The sequence below is a fragment of the Scomber scombrus genome, chromosome 22 (genome assembly GCF_963691925.1).
Source record: "Scomber scombrus chromosome 22, fScoSco1.1, whole genome shotgun sequence".
In the NCBI taxonomy this organism is placed as follows: domain Eukaryota; kingdom Metazoa; phylum Chordata; class Actinopteri; order Scombriformes; family Scombridae; genus Scomber; species Scomber scombrus.
This window is the reverse complement of record NC_084991.1, coordinates 18,011,440-18,037,070: the sequence shown is the minus strand read 5'-3', so window position 1 is coordinate 18,037,070 and position 25,631 is coordinate 18,011,440. Positions and strand designations below refer to the sequence as shown.

Here is a 25,631-nt window from a genome sequence, read left to right as displayed (position 1 = left end):
CTGCCCCACAGGTACGGTTAAGCCTTGCACACTCGTAGGTCGCACGCATTTTCATTTGGATGCTGGCAGGGTAAATAAGACTGTCATGCATACTGTGGTTCAGAAGTGCAAGCCCACAAGTTTGTATAGAATAGGAAGTCCTATAGGAAGTTTGTGATGTACTATGCAAGGTTACATCACAAACCATGCAGTAAACAGAGGTATTTATAGATGTTTCCACAAGAAGAAACTACTAAAAACATTTCCACACACACACACACACATTCAGAGCCAGACTCTCCTTGCTCTGTAAACCCAAGGGGACTTTTTATTACGCTAGTTAGGTTTTTTACGATGGCCATCATGTTGGCTAAGGAGCAGTTTCTCTAATTAAGTGTAGAGTGCCTGTGTGAAGAGGCTTTCCACTCAAACACTGATTCCCCAAATCCGATGAGTCACTGCGTCAAGGTTGTCCTCCTCAAATAACTTGAGTTCGGATGGGGAAAATGGAGTCCTGCAGAGGAAGCACTGCGTGTGTGTGACTGTGTGAATGTGTGTATGTGTTTACAGGCAGGGGTATATTTAGACAGCTTATGCAACAAAAAGAACAAATCATTTACCAGATTAGAATTTGTTATTGTTTTTTCTCCACATACCTTTTGTCACCTTGAAATGAAAAAACTAAACTAAACTAAACTAACCCTGAAAATAGTTTTTCCTGTTCACACACACACGCACACACACCCACCCACACACACACACACACGATCCTAATCTAGATTTGCTTTCATTCATGTATGTCTATTTACTGCAGCAAGTTAACATTAGTGGCAATGTTGCCAGGAACTGAAGACTTCCCCTCTGCATATCGTTTCTTCCTGTTTGGATGACAAATAGGAATAGTTTTCTTTCTTTCTTTCTATGCACAGGCAAACAGCTTTCCTAATTACACTCCTAATGAAAAGCAAACACACAATCTCCAGATAAGCAAAACCATGTCACACACACAAACCTTATTCCAACGTACAGGAACCATTAGCAGCTGGCTGCCTGGCAGAGGTTTGCCTCTGAGGGAAGGAAGAGGAAGCGGGATACACACAGACACCAAAACGAAAGCCAGTGCACACACACACACACACACACACACACACACACACACACACACACACACACACACACACACACACACACACACACACACACACACACACACACACACACACATACAGGCCCCAGCAGTGTGCATTCATTTACCTTTCCTAGCAGGAGGAGAAGTGCCTGGCGAAATCTGAGCCTCTGGAAGATGAAGAGGTCGTACACAGCCGACACGGCCAGCACAGTCACCCCCTGCTCCTTCCACAGCATACTGGCTGCTGCACACCACAGGCTGCCCAGCATCCAGCCCCAGCAGCAGGTGACAGAGCTGCCGCCACAGCCCTGGGCCTGAAAGGTCCCGTAGGGGTCTGCTCGAAGTGTGCAGTGTCTCGCATAGCAGAGAAGAGACAGCAAGAAAAACAATGCAGCGCCAACGTCTGCCCTCCCCACCACGCCGGCAACTGCTTCAGTGTGCACCGGGTGTGAAGCAAAAAGTAGACCCGCCAGCAGGCTCCACAGTCCTCCACCCAGGAGCGGGCGACTGAGGGCCGTGAAGACAGCTGTGACGAGCCCATGCAGCACCACGTTCACCAGGTGGAAGCCCCAGGGAAGCAGGCCATGTAGGGTGTAATTGAGGCGGAAGGAGAGGGTGCAGAGTGGTCGGAATGACTTGTGGCTGCCGCTGTGAGTGAGCAGGGTGCCCCAGAAGTCATCATACAGGATATTGGTCCAGGGAGTCTCAGGAAGAAGGTCCTGGTTGGTCTTGATGGCTCGGCTGTGGAAGGAGAGGAAATAAATTACTCTCAAGCACAATTCTTATGAAATCATTCAAATTCAAAAGGAGGGCAATTTGGATTTTTATTTGGAACGCAGGTGGCCAATACATTTCCCAGTGGAGTGGCCAGTTAGAAGAGACAAAGTTAGGAGTGTTCTGCATTATCTCTTTACTGATTCTTATTTTCATTTACAAAACGTTTTTCCTCATCGAATCTGGTTATATCATACCGTTGTTCCTGATCATAAAACAAACGGCACACTCGAGTCCGTTATGTGGATCATTGCAAACCTACCGAGAGCTGCACAGCCAGGCTGCCAGAGCACATTATTGCCGGTGGACAGTCAAAAAACCTCTGAGTCTGCAGTCTCCATTTCAGCTTTATTTGAGAGACAATCGTGGACACAGGAGTGAAACACTGCAACCAAATGCTGTTGCTTTTATCGCTACGGACGATGACGAACTGGGACCTAACTGTGCTAGCATCATATATGAATCCAACATTTGTCACTTGTCTGATGCTCTGTGTCTGCAGTCTTGTAACAATAGTGCCACATCTGATTAAAACATTATAAACTAAACTATTTTTTTTTAAATATACTGATATTTTAGTGTCTGTTTTTCCCAATCGCTAGCAACACTTTTTACGAAGAAAAGAAAAAATTCAAGTGAATTGAAAGTTCTCCATCGTGTGGCACATGCTGCATGCACAGCATCATCTTATGTATGTAGGATAATAGCTTTTCCATTTCGCTGATGATCCACTCATAAGTGAAATTTAATGAACAAACTTAACAAGGACTCCAAATGTAATAAACAGGCCACAGAGTGTGTGATTAAATAGACATGTGTGGCATTGTTAGTTTCACACACACACACGCAGCATGTACATATGTCACTGGTACCTGCTCAAGGACAGGTGGTTGCCCACCCCCCGAGGCTGCTGCGGATTCTCATAATTAGCGGATCATTACTGGGGACACGAGCTGAATTCGTGTACACTCACATACTGCAACAAATGAGATCCGCCGCAGGGATTAAGAATGATGAATGGGATGGCAGCTAGAACAACTCAGAGCCCACTGGGAGGATCAAACACAAGTGTACTATTACAAAAATATTGTGTTCAATCAGAGATGTAGCTCGCATACAAACAACATGCTGTCAATCAAAAAATATATTATTATTGTAAATTGGATTTTCCTGAAGCTAAACAGCAGTCATGGAGAAAACGAACGCACACACAGATGAAACAGAATAAAAAGGAACAGGTCACAAGGAGAAAATGGCTTGATTTGAAAGTAATGTTTCCCATGCAAAGTTAATATGTAAGGTTACACTTATAGTATAATAATGAAGCCTGTGTTTTCACTTAACATTTGCAAACTACTGTACTTTAAAAAGGACACTGTTTGAATCATTGTCTCAACTGTAAGATAAAAGACACTCAGTGTTGTATTGTCATTAGCCTGCCGAGTGGAACAAACTGTGGCTTTACGGCTTGATAGAAACTATACTCAGCTGTAGGCAATGTCACCTAACGAGCAGGCAGCAGACTCCAGTACGGCATTAAATTGAAATTATTTTACAGGCACTGCAAGCCAAAATCCAAAACAGCCCTCTAATTATGTCATTTTGGGTATTATGTACATATTAGTAAGCATCTTAAAGTTTTAGAAATTAGTTTCAATCCAAATTTGAAATGTTGTCATTTAAGTCTTTGTAAACTTTTCTGATATTGGGTTTGAATTGGGCATGGTTATGCTCAAACATTTATTACACAACTATTCCCACGAACCAATCATATAAAAATCCACGTCAGTTGTTATAAAGAAAAAATGTGCATAGATCACAGGGCTGGACTGGGGGATGGAGCTACTGCTTGCTGACAGGCAGCTGCTGATGAGTGGGCTCTGGAGGAAAGAGCTGGGAACAGAGCTGGAGTAGAGTCCTGTGTTGCTGCTGTCTCATCTTCTTGAGGAATAAACACTCAGAGGCACATTGGATCCTACTCTGATCCAGAGCCAAGTTCAGAGTTTATTTTCTAAACTTTTAGAATTAAAAAGTGGATTTATTATTTATTCAGACTCTCACCTCCCAACACTAGAGTCACACACCCATCCGCTGCCGCCATCAATAATAAACATCTTAAATGCCACTGAGTTTATATCATTTTAAAGTTACAAAGTATAAAGATATCTGTGTGTATAAACAATATCATCACTGCTGTATTTTTGCCTAATCTAGATGACATTATTTTAAGTGTGGATGGAGCTGATACAATGTTAGCATAGCCCTTATTAATACGAACTCCATACAGAAAACAAGCATTTTAAAAGTTGATTGCTTGTTGACTTGCAGACGAACCTGAAAAAGAAAGTAACTAGGTTTTCTAGTTATGAACATTTATTTTTGTCGTCATTACATTTTCACTATTTCAAGCTCAAATTTCCGAGGTTTTAAATCACCTTTAAGATCCATGTCACTCTCATCAATTAATTGTATTTACATTTTTTTTAATCATGCATTTTTAGTGCACAGACAAAACATATAGAGAGGAAAGAGGAAAAGAAAAACAACACATGAACACTGATTCATTTTCCTATAATTATATTTAATTGTATTAAGATTTGACTCTTTTTCCATGTTTTATCAGGGTGTTGACTGATTCAGAGACATGACCTCACCAGTTTTTCATATCAGTTACAAATCTAACACACGCTGACAAAACAAAGGAAAAACTGAAGGTCAGGGAAAGTCTTTTTGGTTTTATGTTTTAACTTATTTGAACAAACATAGATTCATAAAGTACAATAGTATTACAGTTGATTTTGCATTGTCATGTCACACTGGGCCAGCTATTTAAAACACTGGTGACTCTTGAAAAAGAGCTTTATTAAAAACTACACTCAGCTGCAGGCAATTCCACCTAACGAGCTACCAGCTGATTCATGTGCTGGAATAAACGAAGAACATTATTTTAATCAACTGACAGTTAATCCAAAAAATGATCATTATAAAATAAACTGTGTCATGACAAGAAAAAACCCATACAGTATGCAGGAAGACACCACAGGAGGAAATTATGGCCTCGAAACATCAAAAACTACGACATTCAAGTCTGCTGCTAGCACATGTTGCAACTTGCAAACTTGGGTGATGTGAGAATGAATGTCATCAACTTTGTTCCTTGAGTTTGATCACACTGGATCAATGGCGCGAGTCTATTTTCAGAGCTGTTGATTGTCATTAGCACTATTTCTGTGTTGGTGCACCAGAGAGGAAAGAGGACAGCGACAGGGGGCCAGCCAAGGACTTCCTTTGTCTAGAGATTGTTACTTAGTGCGGAGAGCATAAAGAAAAGGGAGGGAGGGAAACTGCACTGCGAGCCTGTACACACCATGAGAGCAAGCAAGGTAAAAGAAAAAAAGAATGACAATGAGACAAAAAAGAGAAAAATAAAAAAAAGGGCACCCAAGCATATAGAAGTGGTGTCAAAGCGATAACTGCTAATTGCATTATTCTTAATTTGATTGTTTCTTCCTTTGAGCCTACAACTCTGTCATCGCGTGAGCTACCATGAATTCCTATGTTTCCCAGCATTGTTCTGTCGGAGAAAGGCGAGCGCGTGTTTCTCAGGCTCTGAGTTACAACAAGACGCAAGTCAAAGTGGAATTACATCATTCAGTTTACAAACCTTTTCCTCTTTCACTGTACTGTAGTTCCTCAGTGGGCTATTATTTATACAATGTTTTACAGTCGCAGTACAGTGCCAAGTATGATATGATGTTGGAAGGACTCAGGTTACAAAAGCTATAAACATATTGAAATGTAATGATTATCAACACTGAAAGTTTTATTGATGCTATGTTTATGCTGATGTCCTGAGTGTATATACAATATAGCTATCTCACATTACTACAAAGACTGTGAAATTCATATGAGAAGTTTTGATTCATTACTGAAACAGAATACATAATGTGTCCATCAATGTGCCCATCAAAACAACTGTGGCCCCCCCCTTTTTTTTTTTTTTTTTTGGCTTCTTGTTTTTCAGTCACCTCATGCAACAGCACACTATCAAATCCAAACATGGCTAGATTCACGCTCACCCAGCTCCCTCGTGTCCCTCGCCATGTCTTGGGTCTCAATACACTTCGGTGATAAATAATTTAAATATTCAAATCAGTGCCAACCACTCATCTCCCTCCTGTTCCTGCCTGGCGCTGCAGGATGAAAGGAATGCATTAGCCATGAGGGTTTGGGAATGGGCTGGGACCAGTGTTTGCGTGTGTGCGTGTGTGTGTGTGTGTGTGTGTGTGTGTGTGTGTGTGTGTGTGTGTGTGTGTGTGTGTGTGTGCCTCTTTAAGGGTTCGAGAAATAAACAGGGTTACGGGGTCTGTGTTCTTGTATATGCGAGTATGTGCACATGTGCGAGAGTGTGTGATGGCTTCATTGAGGCCTGTCGCTGCAGCGGGTGCAGATAGAGTGGTCTCCCGTAGTGATTGCTCTTACAGAGGGGGTCTTTTGTATTCAGCCACCGTATGTGGGGCAGGCAGGCAGGCAGGCGGCGGGGCACTCTATTCACAATCCTCAAAGTACAGGACGGGTTTGGTCTTTTCAATTTTCTTTTTTTTTTTTGTTGGGGGGGGGGTTGGTAAAATTGGGGGGCTTTCCATCACGGGCTGAAAAGAGACATTAGTGGGTAGGATTTTTTTCGGGGGATGGGAGGCAGTGGGGTCCATTTGTGGAGGGGGTGAGTTCTTCTTTCACCTGTCCACTGCTTTTAGTGTAGAGAAAATTGGCCTTCTTTCAGTGTTTGGGTATGTGTCTTTTCAATATGCAAATGGAGCTCTCCACCGCCTCCCAAACAGTGATCTCACCACCAGTGATTTTCTTTTTCATGTGCTGTAGCTGCTGTGATGTAGCTGCCGTGCTGTAGCTGCCGTGCTGTAGCTGCCGTGCTGTAGCTAGGCCTCTTTTAGTGACAGTAAGCCAATACACATTAAATATGTAAAAATATGAAAGAGATAAAGTGGCATTCAGAGCAGCCAGAATTTTAACAAAAAACAGGAAAATACAACATATTTCACCAGATTAGGATTCATTTTTAAAACTATTTTATTTGTTTAAGGCTCTAAATGGTTTTGCACCTTCATACCTTCCTGATTATTTATCTGAGTATGTTCCAAACCGTTCCCTTAGGTCGATTAGTGCTGGTTTGAACAATGCACTGAAAATGAATTACAAGAAGTATATTTCTGTTATTATTCACCAAAGGTTTGGAACAAACAACAAACTCTGTTGATAGTTTTAAGAAACAGCTTGCTTTTAATGAATTCCACCTTTTTCAATATCATTTTTACTATTATCTATAGACAGGTGAGATGAATCTAAGTAAAACCCATCAGAAGTACTCGACTAAACTAGATATTGAAACACTGTCATCCAAAAATACAGCAAGTGGGGAATGGATTCAACAAGATTTTGCAGCTGTTTGCATTGTATTTATTTCAAGCCAAATTTCCAGAGGCTTCAACAGTATACTCAAGTGTGTGTTTGCATACTGGATGTGCATGTTTCTCTGTAGACGTTAGTGCAGAACATCACTGCATTCTTTTAATAACATTTCTCTGGCCTCTTAACCAAATACATTCAGTTATTTACCCGATACTTCAGCTTCAGTTTCAGTCATTACTGCCCCAGTGATTACTCCCCTAATCAACTCTCATGAGGCAGAGGGGCCATGGGGAGATCTTAACTCTCTCTCAGCTACAAACTTGAATTGCCAGAAATGCCATTCTATAAAACGACTCGTTTCCTCAACTGCATCCTCGTAAAGTTCAGTTTACAGATTCACGATGACATGTTTGTGCTCAGACACGCACACACACACACTGCACCACACCACAGTACATTACAGTCTTCCTCATTGAATAAACCAACCTTTTAGTTTAAATGTTCACTTTTTGTGTGCTTTATTACGAGAGCAGCAATATTAACGGCATTGCAAAACACAGCACTTGAGTCTGTTTTAAATATTTGGGCTGTCAGCCAGCCAGGACGTCTGCAGCACGTACACTGGCCAGCCCACTCTACTCTAATAAACATCTGCAATATAAACTGCCATCACTTAACGTAATCAGGACTGCCTGAATTACAACCTTTTGTTCCAGAGTGCATCCTACTGCTCCCTGATAGCAGTAATGAGATGGATAAGCAAATCACTGTAAAAACAGCATTGTTAATGGATACTGGCCTGGACATTATTTCATACATATCATTACCCCTTTGTTCACTTTCCTTTTTGTTTTTTCATCTGTTTGAATCCATTATGTTTTTATAGCAGCAACCCACTCCCAGCAGTCATTCTTTTATCTCCATTTCTAGCATTTATGAAGTTATCATTTTATCTTCTCATGTAATCCATGCATCTTCTTCCCTCAACTTTACTTTCTTCTTCTCTGCTCATCTCTCTCTTTTAATCTTTACTATCTCCCTTTACTGCATCTGCTCTCCTTTGCTACCGAGCGCTTTTCAGTTCCCCTTGTCTTGCCAAGATCTATTAAATTTCCATCCTCCTCTTACTGTGCAATCTGAGTGCTAATTAAGCACACAGACTGAGAGCTGCGGCAGACAGGCCTATTCACACAATGCTAATCTAGGGCTGGCGCACCGCTGAAGTAAACATGCCACTGATGCTGCTGGCTTTGTGCAGGAGTAACAGGAACGCAGATGATTAAGACTCTATGAGAAGAAAAATCCTCCACACTGACAGGAAAAACAAATCCATATCACAGCAGCACAGCAGCAAACGCGTTAAAGTGGAGCCACTGAGGTGCAATATGATTACAAAGCAGCCACCATTGGCAGGTAAAGTCTGATTGAATCATTGTTTATTTGCAAACCCGTTCTAGTGATTCGGAAGAGTTACGGAAGACTGTCAAAACAGAGTTAAGGTCCCTATAGATGTCAGATTTCATGATAAATGCCTGGAGAATCATGGCACTATGACGTAAACATTCAGTGACATAAAAAGATAGCTTAGGCTACAGTGCTAACACAAATTGTTTTTTTTTTTCACCCAAAAGTGGCACACAATGTCAAACCTTAATTTCTATCTTACTGTCATGAGAATTTTGGTCTCAATTTGGGTCTTTTGTGTGAATTTGTGATAGGCTTTCATTGAAACAAGTGGATTCAAAAGCTCTTAATCGACTGACAGCCACAGATTTCAACAAATACCTCTAATAATTGGTCATTTTGATTTTGATTAGCAACCATTTTGATAATCAATCAATCATTTAAACTCAAGTCTTTTTTTTTCAGGAAAAAAACACCAGGATCCAGCCTCTCAAATGAGAAGATTTAAGGATTTTCTCTGTTTTATATAATTGCAAACTGGATATATTCAGTTTTTAAGCTTTTAGTCAGACGTTAGACATTTTAAGACATCACTTTGGGTTTTATAAGAAATTGTGATGAACATTTTTCCAGACCAAACCATCGGAAATATTATCTGCAGATAATATACAAAGGAATTATCCAGACAAATACAGTGACACCATGAAGAATTGTGAAGTTATCTAAAGCCATCCATCAGTATATTCTCTCTTACTTCATAGTTTATCTCTGATCTGCAAGCATTAATTAGGACTTGACTTGCAAAAGTCAAGAACAAATGCTTGACACTTGATTCACTGACAATAAATATAAAGGATTGATTTTCCTCAGTTTTTCTGACTTCTCAAAACAATTAATATTGGAGGGGGCGGAGGCTCACATCTCATCTGCAACCAATTATTGATTTCTTCTTCATTTAGATTCAGTCTCACAAGCAGTGGTGGTGGGAGAAGCAGCAGTGTATTATAAGAGAGGTGGTGTGTATGAGTGGGTGGGTGTCAGGGTCCGGATAACCTCCATGTTAATCCAATGCTAAAGGGATTAGAAAGTGATCATAGAGTGCATAGAGTTTCTGAGACATGCACAGAGGTCAGGGGTCAGCGAGTAATCTGATTAAAGGTTGTGTGTGTGTGTGTGTGTGTGTGTGTGTGTGTGTGTGTGTGTGTGTAGCGTGGCACAATCTGTAATCTATACAATATGATGTTCTAGTTCCATGAGGTGTTGCAGTTGGCAAGAAAACACTATTCATGAATTTATTCCCATTGAACACCACAGCTGGTTAGGGATAAAATCCCATGAATTTCACCTCAATGGTCATTCCAGTAGGGAGTGTATTGTACTGCACCACATGAGGTGACTGAACACGTGGAGATGGTGATCTGTTTTCTTTTTTTTTCATCCTACTGCCCATCCATCACTTTGCAAGGTTGAACAATCATGCATGAAGCTTTTACGCTAGCTGGCTGGGCCTGAGTGATTCATTTATTGGCTGATAATCATCTGCTATAATCCTGCCAGTGTGTGGCCACTGCAGGATGGCAGGTGGGAGATGATAATGATGATGATGAAAGAGTAAGATGTGGAGGGGGAGTAAGAGACCTTCATGTGCTGATTTCTATTCTTCCAACAAACACAACCCTTAATAAAGACACATTCTCCTGTTTAAAATGAGATTCTCCTCCTCACGAAATGGTTATGTTATAGACTACTTGCACACGCCAACAATGCATAAAGACACTGATAAAATGCTTTTATCAACACTTTGTATCTGTTTAGTTTGTATATCTGTGGGCTGTGAGGTCAGGAAGTGAGCGTTAAGGGTGTATTCAGACATCATACGTCAACGACACCACTGGCAGAACAATACCCCGAGCACAAGTGGCACCACTACTTTCCCACACTCCGTCCCACGGCAAACTGGCACGAATATGGGAGGAGAGGAAAAATGCATAAATGTCCAGATAGCATTCATAAAACTCTGTCATAGTGCCAGTGGCCTAGTTGTGAAAGATTTATGCTTAGCTTTGCAGAGGCTCGTCCCTTTCCTGGCGTGTCAGGGAAAAAAAAGGACATTAATTTGTCAGGTTTTATGCCCAGCTCAGATGCAATTATTTGTTTCTCTCCATCATTTGAAATGTCAGTGTGAACAGTGATAAACTGCTGTTGGATGGGATTCAACAAAGCTGGGAACTGGTGACATGAGTAAGAGAAGGAAAAACCTGGCAAGATTTTCATCTTTTTTATATATATATATATATATATTACTGCGAATAAACCTGAGACACAGAAGATGAAGCTCGCTTTGTATTCAAGGCACTAACCTACATTTTTTTCCTCTGCTGCTCTGTTCAGTGAATCTATCTTTTCATTGATTAAAAATAGCCCATCCTGCAGCTCCCAGCATTTTCCCAGGGGTGCAGAATAACCAGCAAGAAGTTTGGAGGAATTAATAGGCCAGTTTAATGACTTATTTTAAGTCTTCATGCAGAGATTAGGTGAAAACACAGCAAAATACACAAAGCAGTTTATTCTAGACATTCTGTATATTTTTCGACATAGCTGCAGCTAATATAGCACAAAGCCACTTTTTACATGCATTTTATTTGTTGCTCATGGACCAACACAATCACCATATGTTTACTATGAGTAATCCTTGTTGAGCTTACGAAGGAAGTGTTAAGTAAGGTAACTTCTGTGGGTGTTTAAACACCCATGGAAATGCCATCCCATATAACATCATTCATTGTGTGAAATTATGTTAATTTTAGCCAATGCTTTGTTGGAAACAGTGCTTATTTTGTTCAAATCAGAAGTAAGTGATGTATCCATCTCATTTTTAGTTAATAGGGATGTTGAGGCAGAGGTTGCTAGAAACTATTTAATGTTTTTTATTTAATGCGCGTATCTGATCAACGCTTGTATGCATTTTTGTTGAATTGTTTGTTTGATTTTTTTATCAATGTAGCTAGCTAGCTAGGATGACATCTTAATCCTGTCTACAAAAAACTGATTGAACTGTTTCTCCTACTGGCTGATGTGGGCAGCAATAGAGTGGTCAGAAACTAGGCTAGCATAAACACACCAGAATACACCAAAATATTTTCATTATCAATTAATCTGTGGATTATTTTCTTGAATAATCAATTAGTTGTTTAATCTAAAATTGGGAATAATGTCAATCACAATTTCCCAAAGCACAAGATGCAACCAAGAATGTCTTGTTTTGTCACGACCACCAGTCCACAACCCAAAAATATACAGTTTACTATCATAAAGGAAAAAAGAAACAAGAATATATTTACATTTTAGAAGCTAGAGCATAAGACTTTTAGCTTTTTCATAATAGCTTGAATCTATTATGAAAATAGTTGTTGATTAGTTTTCTGTCAATCGATTAATCGACTGATTGTTGCAGCTGTAACACAAATTTACATCCTATGTAAGTTTGGGAAGAGTGGCGTGTAGACAGAAATAAATTACTGTTTGGATAGTCCTACTAAAAAGGAAAAGTTGCATTTTTTAACTTGATGAAAGACTGAGGATTTGTAATCAAACATTGTTAAGTTCCACTCACATCAATATTTGGCCTCAACTCAATAATAAATATAAATTCATGAATTTAATGGCTGTAGTTTAGTGAAATCCAGCTGTTTTACCTTCATCACCAAGAAGGCCCAACAGTCTACTCATACCTGATTAAGATAAAGTCTCTTCTACATCTTCAGTCTGTCCAAGCAGCCAATCAGGAGAAACAGATTGCTTCCGGGGCTCTCTGCTTCAAAGAGGGTGAAACGGTCTCAGCTAAGCGTCAGGAAGTTGGCTCTCTTTCTTTTGTCAGGCCACAGACTTGCTTTCATGTTGCCTGTGAAGCTGGTTTCCTGATTAGCAGAACAACTAACTCCAAATAGGCCAGGGTCGACTCATTGTACCTAACGTTGATGTGTGGTGTGTGCTTAAACAGACCATGACTTTGACCATGACTTGAAATATATACTGACTGGGAAAAGAATGACATTTATGCCTATTTTTATGTTCCCTGAGTCAACATAAAACATTGACTAACCAAGCCAACCTCAATCTTGCAAGTTGTGTTTTCTAAAAAGCATTGGCTTGAGCCAGTTAAGTTTGGCAGCTGGAGGCTAGACTAATCAGTGAGGGGGGGAGAGTGGTTTAAAATGAATGCAGTACTGTATTTTGAATTTGTAATATTGTTTGACTCCCATTTCCAAATCTCATGACTGCTTCAATTAGACACTGTCGATCTAAAAATTTGGCAACCCAGAAAACCCAAAGACCGCATGGCTAATAGCACATTCATCTTCTGATCCCAAATAATACCAAATCTCAATATGCAAAACAGCATTTTTACACTTTATTGTGTAAGGATATATCAAGCACTTAAAGTAATAGTTTGACATTTTAACAAATATACATGGTGGCTGAGGTGCAGAGAATTAGCCTTTCACAATAGTTGCTGTTCTCTACTGCTGCCAGTCCAATCTAACAGACAGACATGAGAGTGGTATCAATCATCTTATCTAATTTCAGCAAGAAAGCGAAAAGGGCGCCCCCCCCCCCAAAAAAAAAAATCTAATTGTTCCTTTAATGATGAGCCATATCAATATCCATTACAATTATTGTGGTTAAAATATTATGAACTCAATCATTCAGAGTGCGACTCCCTCAGCTATTTTTCAGCAGATTGATTGTCAAGTCTTTATCTCTATCTAAGTGATTGATTGATCACTTCCCATTAGTTGGTCACACAAAATAATAGAGGTGCTCTGAAAACAGTGCCACCACTGCTACCTCAGCTAAAAAGAAGAGCGAGTCCACCGCAGCATCCCCTGAGTGATGATGTCAATAAAAGGCTGTGATGAATCTTCAGTCTCACCAGGAGATGGCTATGGGAAATCAATGGCTAATAAAACTAATGCTCTGCTCTTCCCAAGGGCAAAAATACAGCAGCTGTAATGAAGGAACGGACTAGGTTAGGATTTAGGGAGGCCAAACTTCACAACTTCTCAAAAGAAACTGTGGGATTAATTGAGTTTTTTATATGATGAACATGACAAATTACAGTACAACTGCAGACATACAGTAAGCCTGTGTTGGTCCTCGGAGAACAGCAATTTACTGAAGCAAGCTTCCAGGTAAAGTATACTATAAAAAAATCAAAATGCATGAATGCAGTCAAATTGAAAAAATACAGGGACTGAGGGTTGGGGAAGGTAACAGTTCAGTTCAACAGCAAATTACAATTTCACACCTCCCTGAACACCCTAAAGACCACCAGGAACTCCTATGGAAAAAGGCTATTTCATACAGTTTTGTTTCTCCCACATACATTGAGATAAGAGTCCTTAATGTAAAATTTATAGGTATCTGAGAATGTCTCACCCAATAAATCTGCCATATGCCTTCAGTATGGTCCTTTGCCCAACAGCATTCATAGTGAGAAACACATTTAAATGAGCCAATGTCCAGGAGCACTGGATGCTGAGAGTTTTATAGGGTTTTTAAAATCCTTGGCTTTTGGACACCTCCAGCGCTTATCAGTGAAACAGTGGCCAACTTTAACACCAGCCATCCATCTATTCCACCGGTGGGATCCAGCCAGAATACCACCTCCAGCATGTTACAAGAAAACAAATGATCAGCCAATCACTCTTTCCAAATTTTGCATCTAGTATGGTCCCAGCAGTTAATTACAGCCTCTGACTATGGACGGGTAATTAGGGTGGTCTCCCCAAGTCGCCTGCATCCACAGTGATAAATGTGATGCTTGATTAAAAACGGACTGAGTGCTGTTCTCTGACTTAGCCAAACAATACATAAATCACGGCTGTGTACAGGCTGGGGATATGAATTAAAATGCCAGACAGATGTTGCTGTATCTTAGCTAGCTGCTGCAGATACAACATTGTTGCTTCAACAGGAATTTAAACAGTGTTATGCTACTTTACAGGGATCTTAACTTGCTTTGCTCCAATTTTACCATGTACTTACACTATGCAAAAGACCTATCACCTTTCATTCAAAGTTCCAGCTACTGTTTAGGGAAAAAAACAAATACTTCATTTGAAATGGTTTGTAATCCAGCAAGGAATGTTCCTAAAGCGTTTGTTTGGTTATGTTGCCCTGCCAGTTAACTAAGCAAATGTTCTTTTCTTTGCAATGCTACATGGAGAAAAACAGTGGGTGGTGCTGAACATCAGATACCAAACCGCCAGAGAAATAATATGTGGATAAAGGTTTGTTGACTTTTTGTAAAAAAAAAATTGTAACTGCCTTACAGAAACATTAGCTTCACAGTTAGGTAGCGGAGGCACCACAAATGAAAACTTAATTGTATGGAATATTGTGTCGAAAATCGTACACCTAATTCTTGCCCATATGATGGACATTAGTTTATACTCTAGTGACGGTAAATTGAGTTTTGTGGAATTTACATACATTCAGTGAGATTTTCACATTATTAACATGTTATATGATTGTTAGCATGAAGTAGAGTACATGTCAGAACTCTTGGAATTGAACATTTTGATGTGAACAATAGTACATTGTATATTCCACACTATCAGACAGTCAAATAAAATGGTTGAAAATAAATTACATTGCATTATATAGTAAATAGGGTGTGATTACGGACACAGCCATTGAATTAGGCTTCATAGGTTGCCTTCGAATCAATTCAAACTAAGTCTGTGTTAGTTCTCATTTGTTTACACGTGATTTTTGGAAAAAGGCCTAATGAGCAATCATTTTCCTGTCCAAATTTTCTGCCAAGGTTACTATTACAATCACCAGCATGTGGTCATGTCTTTTTTTAGCAGCAGGTGCAATCCCTTTTCCCATACCACGTTAATTCACTTTACCTTCTGCCTACTTCCAAAGAGCAGCACGTGTTGGCACAGTGACCTATACAAAACGTGCACCTCCAGTCACCTAGACTCATCATTGTGGAAGCCTCACTCTGTACACTGGGTTACATGTACATTGATGGGTCGTTAAGAGTTACAGTTTAAATAGGACTGCCAATGTTCTCTGTTCACTTTTCACCTCAGTCCACCTGTATAATTTTTACACACACATGCTCAAATTTACACACACACACACACACACACACACACACACACACACACACACACACACACACACACACACACACACACACACACTCTATATCCCAGGTGTGGACACGCTCAGGTCACAACAATACCATCCAATACCCTATAAACCCTGCGGTAGTGCAGGATCACTACCATATCTTCACAACGTCTAGCTGGGTCTACCGTCCATTGCCAAGATAAAAAGTTCCCTTTCTCCAGTCTGCAGAGTTGGAACTTGAGGTACTGAACTGTGGTACTCCTCTGAAACCAACTATGCTGTAAAGTAGCATCCAGGAATGAAGGAATTAATCAAACGTGGATATGAGGACTCCCTTTGGGGTACAGGTGTGTTCCGTGGAGACAGAACATCAGTTGAAACTTTGGTGTCCCTTTGAGAAACCAGATCTGCTGTGGACAACTGATGAGGACAACTTTAATTGCTGATGACAAATCACAGAGCCAGTGGAGGATCTGAGCGTTACAGCTCTGCCAAGGGAGCAGCTGGAGGAACAAAGCAGCATTCTGTTTCTGCTCAAAAGCCTTCTGTCTCTGATAAGAAAAAAAAAATCACTAATGCTCCACCAGAATTGGTTTGTAATCCCATCACAAATTAAAAAATGCATCTATTTTGAGAATGTAGAGGATTTGTGCCTGTATATTGTGTGTAAAGAATAGCTGGAAGTTGTACAAAAAAACATCCTGCAATGTTACATTCTGCAGGACTGAGGTTTTTTTCTGCTTTGACAGCTTTCAGTGGTCAGCTTCACATGCGGCATTTGTAATGTCCAAGTATGCCGCACTAACAGACCGTACAGCACTGCATCCAATCCAGAATAGGCCCTCCTTTCTTCTGCCGTGACCAGTTGTCACATTCCAGCATTAGCGGGAGAGAAACAGCAGCTATAGAGGGGTACCACAGGGGCCAACCCAAACCAAATCTGTCTTCTTTTCAAGGGACTGTGCTAATTATCTAAGATCTTTTCAAATTCTGATCTGTGATCTGTTGAACACGGCTGGTACAAGGAAGCCATTTGCCTGAACTCGACTCTCACATTGGAACCAATGAAGTCATCCCAAAAAGTACAAACCCCATCCATTTGACCCTTAACGTGTGACAAAGCATAAGTTGGCTAAAGTAGTTCAAAGGTACTTAAATACCAGCCACATTTTCATTCAACTCTGAAACACCTGCGCAATACAAATCCTATCAATGGGCCAAAGGCATGCATACATAATTATAGCCAATAAATTATGAGAGCAACAGAATCCAGGGCAATAATAAAATATGTCAGATGCACTTCCCTTAGGATGTTTAGTATAATCCAAGTTTGTCAAACTATCAACAGGCTTCTATAATATATGGTCTTGTTTAAAATTCTGCAGGAAACTACATAATAAAACCATAAAATGCATCGTATAACATCATAAAAGAACAATATCCCTTTCTGAGATGGACTAGCGGGACAAGCAGACATGATGTCATACTACAACGTCATGACATTTGTATGAAAGACTGCAAGGGATTGTAGCCAAGTTGTTCTTTTTGTCATTCAATATATACGTATAAATCACAACTATAGAGAGCACTGAAGGGAAGAAACTCAACACTTCCCTCCTGTTTCAACACATAAAAAGGACCGACATGATGCTTAGCTTCAGGTTTCTGCAGCTGCAAAACAAAACAGACAGATAGCATGCGTCTCTATGTCTGTGTGTGACGTTAAAGAGTAACATCTCACTTCCCGCACAAACATCTTTTTCTGTTTCCAACAGGGATGTCACATGGTATAGTTCTCCTGCTGATAACGATATCAGTGCTGGTCATTGCAAGAAAATTACAGCAGTGCCACTTAGTGTAGATTAAATTGTCACTGTCAGTCGACTCAGTAATGGATTGACTGGATGTGGTATCAGGGTAATGAGTGAACCTTGGGGGGAAATGTCTGTAGAGATTTTGATGAACTGCACACAGTAAGGTGGATGAGCTGGCACTGTCTCATTCTGTGGAGACCTCGAATCCGACAGTGTCTACAGAGCAAAGATACATATCTATTATTGGGCAGTGCTTTTGGAGGTTTCCTTACCTCACATTCATATGAAAAATAATTGCCTTTGATACTCAGTCTCTGTTAGGCAGGGGTGCAACTAAATAAGGTATTGACATAGTCCTATCACCCTGCTGTTTCTTGCCAAAATGAAAGCAAACCACAGAGCTCATACAAACTGGCCGTGTTCTTTTTAAAAGCAAAACATGCATAATTCAGTGACCTTCAGCACAGTACACCATATTAAAAGATGAAAAAATAAATGAAAGGGTAAACTGTGAAAGAGATATAACTATGGTGTGGTAAATGCTCCAAAAATACATCAAAAATAAATTACACTGTTGTCATAGCCCATCATGAAAGCACCCAAAACCATGCATACAGCTTTTTCCCTAGCCATTGATCCATGAATATCAAGATGATGGTCTGAGACAAATTACATTCTGCAGAAAGATAAATACAGTGGCTGGTTGATCTCAGGCTGACGGAGGCAGGAAAACAGCTATTATCAAATGCAGATTTCTCCCATTTATCAAGGTTGCTTTCCACTATGGTTTGCTTGCAGTCAGAACTGCCATGTTTACTTACACAGTGATTCACCTTATCTCCAGCAGGCTCCGGGTACCTGTGAAACCGGCAGCTGATCCCATCGTGAGACTCGCTGTGCAAAAATGAGCCAGTTCCTTTCCGTGAGACAGGCGAGCAGCCTATTGAACGATGCTGAATTGAGGATTGATGAGTAATCAAAATGGGAAAATTGGCTTAATTGTTTCCCAACCCTGCTTATATAATTAAGGAGGATAGTTAGTTTGAAGGATGATGTGCTTTATGGTTCCAAACACAAAATAACGACCTTCCAATGGAGCTAGACCTGAGTGAATCGGTTTTTCAATTGGGCAGGGAATGATGTACCACAAACCCCAAACTATGGCTATATGGTGAAACAGGAAATTACAATCGGCATTCCAATTCAAAACAGCTAACAAAACCAGAGTGCTCTTTTTTTGACAGAGCAGCACTTTCTTCAACCACAACTGCAAATTCCTTCTGTTTTGAAACATCTGGCTGAATCACTATCCGCTCTCTTTATAACATGTGTCATCACCCGCCGAATATCCTCCTATAGTGCCACAATGAGACCTCCACACTTCCTCTGACTACGCTTATCTAGTGTAGTCTCCCCTTTTAGACACTAAGGAGGAAACAGGAAAAGGAGAATGGCTATCTCCTTCCACTGAGTAAATCATCAGGATGCGAATGAAATATGAACATGTCCTCTAAATATTCATTAATCAAGTGGGTGTTAACAGCATTTTGACAGATGAACACAGATATCGGAGACATTCAGGGATAAATGACTGCATACAAATCTAAAATCCCTGACTATACTTTGATGATGACCTCCTTCAGACTCTCTTTTAGCATATTATTTTTAGAAAGTGTCTGATATCAAGCAATAAAAGCATTAAAGGCAAACAAATATCAACTGTATCACACTTCAGCGACAAAGCTTCAACCACAATCACATCACTCCTCCCACATCTCAATACTAAACACTATAACTGCACCCTTGAGTAAATGTAGCAGGGTTGTCATGTGATCTCCCTTGAACCTTAAATCCCTCAAGTTCTCAATCTACCCCTCAGGTTTTTATGAGGTGAGAAGCACAAACCACCACCCCACACACACATGCATACACTGGGTACTCTACAGTTGGCCCTGTTCTGACCCACACAGCCTTGTGCATATTAGTTTATTTTACAAGAGTTAGCTGAAGCAGCCATGCATGAAGATGGAAAGAGTGTGTGCAACGCTCAGCTAGGGTTCAATGCCAAGGTTGCCAAGCTAATGAATCTCTATTGGTTTTGTGAAGCGCCTGGCACTTAGAATTATAATTAAGGCACAGCACAGTCTCAGTATCCCATGCTGAGATGAATGGGAGTTTCATCACAGCTTGCATGGCACAACAATTTTTTTTAACCTCATATTATAGGCTATTTGTCAAACAAAAAAACAGTTTTGCAGTACATAAACATTTATTTCATGCTTCATCCTCAGGAGGAAAAGTTATTGCTTCAGGTGATGATAACAGCAGGCAGCTCAAAAATGTTAGTGCAGCACATCTCTTAACAGCCATTATGTGTATACTTTATGTGTATACCAACTAAGTTCGACAACTCTGAAAGGCTGTAGCTTGGATTTGCAAAGCAGTAGCAAGGTTAAAGGAACTGCTCACTATTTATTTAATGCTGAAAGTTAGATGAGAAAATCAATTTAACTTTTATGTTTGTGTATAAACTGGAGCTAAAGCTAGGAGTCAATTAGCTTAGCTTAGCATAAAGACTGCAGGCAGGAGAGAGCTTGCCTGGTCCTGTCAAATACTAAAAAATACTATTTCCAGAACCTCTGAAGCTAACTAATTAACAGGCTGTATCTTGTCTGTTCAATCTGTATGCACACAGGTTTATAGGGACTTACATCCTGGAACTATTTCTTGGCAACCAGCAGTTAGGTACAATGACTTGCAATTTTCTCTTGTTGCCAGAGTTTGTTCCTGCTTCCAGTCTTTAGACTAAGCTAAGATAACCACAACCTGGCTCTTACATTGTTAGTACTACAAATGACAGTAGTATCAATCTTCTCATCAAAGTGTAGGGAAAAAAGCAACAAAACATGTTTATTCAAAATATCAAACCATTAATTTACATTCAGCCTAGACAAAAACAGCAGTGTCACAAATCTGTTGAGGCACCAGTTTGATCGTGTTCAGACCCAACGCAATGTCGTTCAATAAAGTTGAGTGATTTGCAGAGATTCCTTCTCTCATCAGACGTTGCCTTAACTACCGCCAAGCCTTTTCAGCTACCACCTACTGTAGCACAGCCTTCCACCAACTCAAAAAAGTGCATTCACAGCTCACAGATCATATCAACCAAAGGCATGAGTGCCGAGCCTGCTCCATCAACCAGATCATTTACACCATTAACTACTGACAGCTTCACCTTCTCCCAGGAAAGACTGTCAGTGCATACAAAAAATGCACAAACAGACTCCTTTAGATTCTGAGGAGCTGGATGATGAAAGTCAGAAATCACTTTAGAGTGCTTTCACAGTCAGAATTGATGCAGGCCATAGTGAAATATGAGCGCTTTGTCATGGGTTGCAAAAAACACGTTTGATTTTCTGTTCTGACAGCTGTTCTGGGCTACAAAACTCCACAGTCACTGAAAGTTGAGACTCAATGCCTATTGATTACAAAAGGTAGAGGGGGTAACTGCTTGGGATTCGTGTGATCCCCATATTGGGCTTGGTTTTGTATTACATCCCAACTGCTGTTAAGTTGTTTTAGAAGTCCACCTTGTAGTTTAAAGAGGGAAAATGGATGCTTGCTTCTAAGTGTAATCTAATGCCACAAAAAAGAGTATGGCTTACAAAGTTGGTTTAGTGCTATGTGGTAGAAATTCAACCCTATGCTGCTGAGTATAGTAATGAAGGATCTCAGTTGGTGAACACCATTATGAACATGTATGCGGTTGGCCAGATAATTTTATCCGCGGTTCTGAAGATTTCATCCTCCCAAATCTAGTATGGGTGTTACATGACAAATGTCCAGCTTTGCAGTGAGAATCTTAAAAGGGCGCTGGCAAACTTGTAAGCCTGGTTTTCCGTGGATACCAGTGTTTTGGGATCCACATATGATACGTGTACAGGGAGGATCGTGAGACTGAGGTTTGGCGTTCATGTCTTGGCAGACGGGCGGGTCGGCTGTGGCCTTGCAAAGCAAAAGGGCCAGCCAAAGTTTAGCAGTGGCCTAAACCAGCCTCATGAATCGCTTGGATTAAATGGGACAAGGAGACAACCTAAAAATAAACAAGGGCATCTTTTCTCTATGTATGTGTGGTGGGTCGAGAGACAATGGTGGTATGAAATATTACACTTAATAAAAATTAAAACATGTCTAAATTAAACTTATGCTGCTTTCTGGACATTTTTTTTTGCCCATACCTAGAAGACTTTAGCTTTACTAAAAGAGGGCTTACATCTCTGGATGACTGGCACACAATGGTACAGCCAGAGTTAATCTATAACTAGACAAACAAATTAATCTAATGTTAAGAGCAATCAAGAACACACAAAATCAGGGGGTTATATTTGCTTTTTTATGTGAAGTCACCTTGGGAAACAGCTCCTTTTGGCTGGCATGTTTTCTGATAATCTGACAATTTCAAAATGATCAGTGTTATGAAAGAAGATGCCTCTAATCAAATTATAGCTCCTCACTCCACCTTCTGTGTCACTAATGATGACTAGCAGCTGGGATACTGACTGGGAGGAAACCTCAAGTCTTCAGTGAGTTCACGAAGATTCAGAAGTTCAAGTTGGCAGAACTGTGCTGAACCAGAACTTTCATAAAATGTTTCTGATAAAACAAAGCCTGCTTTGTGCATGGCTCACTACACTTTCATTATGAAGAACAAGCCATTTTTGCGGTTCTGTTTGCCAGAAGACTGTTTTTCCTGCCCCTTTAATGATTCTAAAAGCTGGAGCACATCCCAGAACAAGAAGATGGGCTTTAACATTTCATCGTCTGTCTTCAAAACAACTACTGCCATCTCATTCCTTGAACATTGAATCAGACATAATTCTAATTCACGCCATTCAACGTACAGTACTGGGTTCCTCAAGCCCTTATTTGTGGCTTTAAAGAACTTTCAAAGCCACAATATCTGCAGCTGACCACAAGTTAATGTGAATTAAATCTGTTAGTAATCAAGATGAGACTATTTGCTTCTCCTCTTGTTTGACTGACAGTCCAAGCCCTCTACCCCCAAATCTGAAGAGACTATGGACAGCAAAAACAAGACATCAATAGCAAAACCCATTTTATGGACAATGAATAAAAACACATGTTAATGCTTAAATACACTGGGATACTGCGTAAGATGGCGACATATGACCAAAAGCTTTTTTTTTCACCACCAAACCACATTTTTCATGAGATTCGCCTGTTTCTCCTTGAAAACACATAATCCTTTATGTACGCAAATCTAGTTAAAAGCCTCCTGCCTCAAAACCATCTCGAATTACTATTCATAAACACTTTTTCATTAGTTCTCCTCACCACATGGTACACTTTAATTCTCCACTTGTCTTTAGGCATTGTTACTCATTTCTAAATCACTTACAGTGAAAATTCCTCCTGACAGACACTAGCTTCTTCACCTCAAATGTATTACTTACTGCACACGCACAACTCAGTCAAAGACATTTTGCTCACTCATTTCATTAGCCTACATCTTCGCTCAATATTTATCTGCTCCAAGCACACACTGTAACTTAAACAGCCTCAACACAACTGGGGCACATGTTTTAGATAATTATTCCACTAGAGGCACAGGGATTCTTGGCAACATTAACAGTGGGCCTCAGAGTGCCAACCCATAAGAGATAACAATTATGAGCAGTTATGGAAAAACAGAGAGGATTCAGAGATGATCTGTGTTGTTTTGTTTGAACACTATCAAATGCATGCATCAAATGTACTACCTGGACATTCAGCCAACAAAAGTAATACTACAACCCTTTTGTTGCCATTCTGTCAGGTAATGATACCATAATAGGGGAACATGATCGTGTATCTCCTTATTTAGTAACATGTTACAGTAATCAGATTAGCCTGCTTTTATCAGTAACATTTTCAAGGGTTATTCAGTAATTACATTACATTTACTAATTGCTGTAGCACTCTGTTAATTACATTTTGGGGGACTGACTTGTTTCTTGTCTTACTAGGAGTTGGATAGAGGCTTTATCACTGAATGTTAATTGACTGGTCTGGGATGTGTTAGCTTGGTGTTGCGGTGGGTAAAGGTGTCTAAGATAAAAAGTACACCTTCTGATAACTCCAAAATAGTCTTTGCATGCTAGATTCTTCTTCGTCTACTTAGTCTTGTAAGTAGGCTGGATAACAGCTGGTAAGCTGGTAGCTTACTGTTCAGAGTTCCAGCTTCACTATCAGAACACACAGAACAGTTACATTTCTCAACTCTAGCTTCTCAAACTTGCCCAACGCTGGTCATGGTAAGTAGAGCCAGTAGCAAAGTAGTGTTGCATGGTATACCAATACTAGAAAAGTAGCAATACCCATGCTGTTAAAAACAATATTATATCACAATTTATTAGCACCACTCCTTTAAGAATGACATTGTTTTAATAAGAGCCAGTACAACAGTGGGGAAGTGAATGTGTGCGTGCAGCGCTCTGCTGCTCCACTCCCTGCAGGCATAGTGGGCATGCCAATTGTTTTTGTTTTTTTTACTCACACTGCAGCTTTCATGGTGACAGAGTAAAGAGACATGGCTGCAAGCACAAATACTCTTGCTGACCGTCCGCAGCTTGTTGACAAAGCAGACGCACAAAGCAAAATATGGCATTATTTCGGTTACATAGATGACAGTCAGGACAAGTCCACAGACACCACAAAGCCCATCTGTAAAAGATGTTTTAAACCAATGCAGACCAAAAGAGCCAACATGTCCAAATTGGCAAAGCGTGTCACTGTCAGACATGTCGACCTTTTCAAGGAATTCAAAGAGTGACGAGCTAGTGAAAGTGATAGATAACAGAATTACATGCTCTCAAATATAAGTCAAACAAGTATGATTTATTTTGTGACAAGCAAAACTTTTTTCACCAACAGAGTTTGGCAAGGCAAGTAGGGGCTATGATATCTGTTTACTTTCGCAATGTGGCAAACATCTCTATATGCAACATAACCTAAAAATCATGCATTCATAAGTATGGTATGATGGTGATGGCTCAAACATGGTGAAGCTCAATCACAGGATTTAATACCAAAAAAATCTAGGAATTTAAAGTCCCATGTTCTGCCATCTACTATTCCATTACGTTTCCTGACATTTTAGGTTTTAGTCGTGGAATCGTTTCAGTATCTGTATCGAAATCATAATTTTGGATACACTGTCATGGTAACTGACCTCCTCCAGTAAACTGATTGAATTTAATGCTTCTCTAATGTTGGCGGCTGTTGATAGAAGGATATGTACATTTCTGAAACAATAATGCTCCTTATTAACTAAGTATACTTCCACACACATGCTACTTACAGTTTAGATCCATATATGTGGAAAACTGGGAGTTGACATACACAGCAAAAAGAAGGAAGCAAACCAGGTTTTTCTTACACTTTGTTTCATTTCATATTGTTATAAGAGCAATTTTCATATTTATAGGTGTTGGGTGAACCAATCTGTGGACCATTACCATACATAAAAGCAATTAATTAGCACTTCAACTCAAAGCACTATGGTTTGAACTATGATCAAAGGGCACCTCCTTAAAGACGATCCCATATTGATGCAGTTATCGGTCAACCTCAGAAACCAAGCTAGAGAAGTAACAGATGTTGCAACCGACAGACATTGTGATTTTCTGTCTTCATTGTGGTGCTTCTCTGGAGACAGTGCTCAGTGTCACCTCCGTGTTATTTGTGTGGTATTTTATTTGTGTGTTGGGATAAACATTTTCAGCCTTTTAACAGTGAGTATACTCCAGATAGAGAGAAACAGAATTTCACAGTGCTTATACTGTAGAGGGAATGTGCCAGTCAGTGAAATCCAAACCTACTCCTCCAAAGCCCTTCACCAAGAGATGGAATTGTTTTTCTCCTCTCAAACAAGGAGGGAAGATGTTTTTAACTGC

General features: G+C 40.1%; 1 protein-coding gene across 1 annotated transcript in view; it reads right to left on the bottom strand.

Annotated features, from left to right (window-relative positions):
- The window catches only part of tmtc2a (transmembrane O-mannosyltransferase targeting cadherins 2a), a 57,725-nt gene that overhangs the window by 28,483 nt on the left and 3,611 nt on the right, over positions 1-25,631 (bottom strand). Inside the window, exon 2 of the mRNA XM_062443883.1 lies at positions 1,234-1,849. Within this exon, the coding sequence (XP_062299867.1) occupies positions 1,234-1,849 (616 nt within the window). The remainder of the gene's footprint in view (positions 1-1,233; positions 1,850-25,631) is intronic.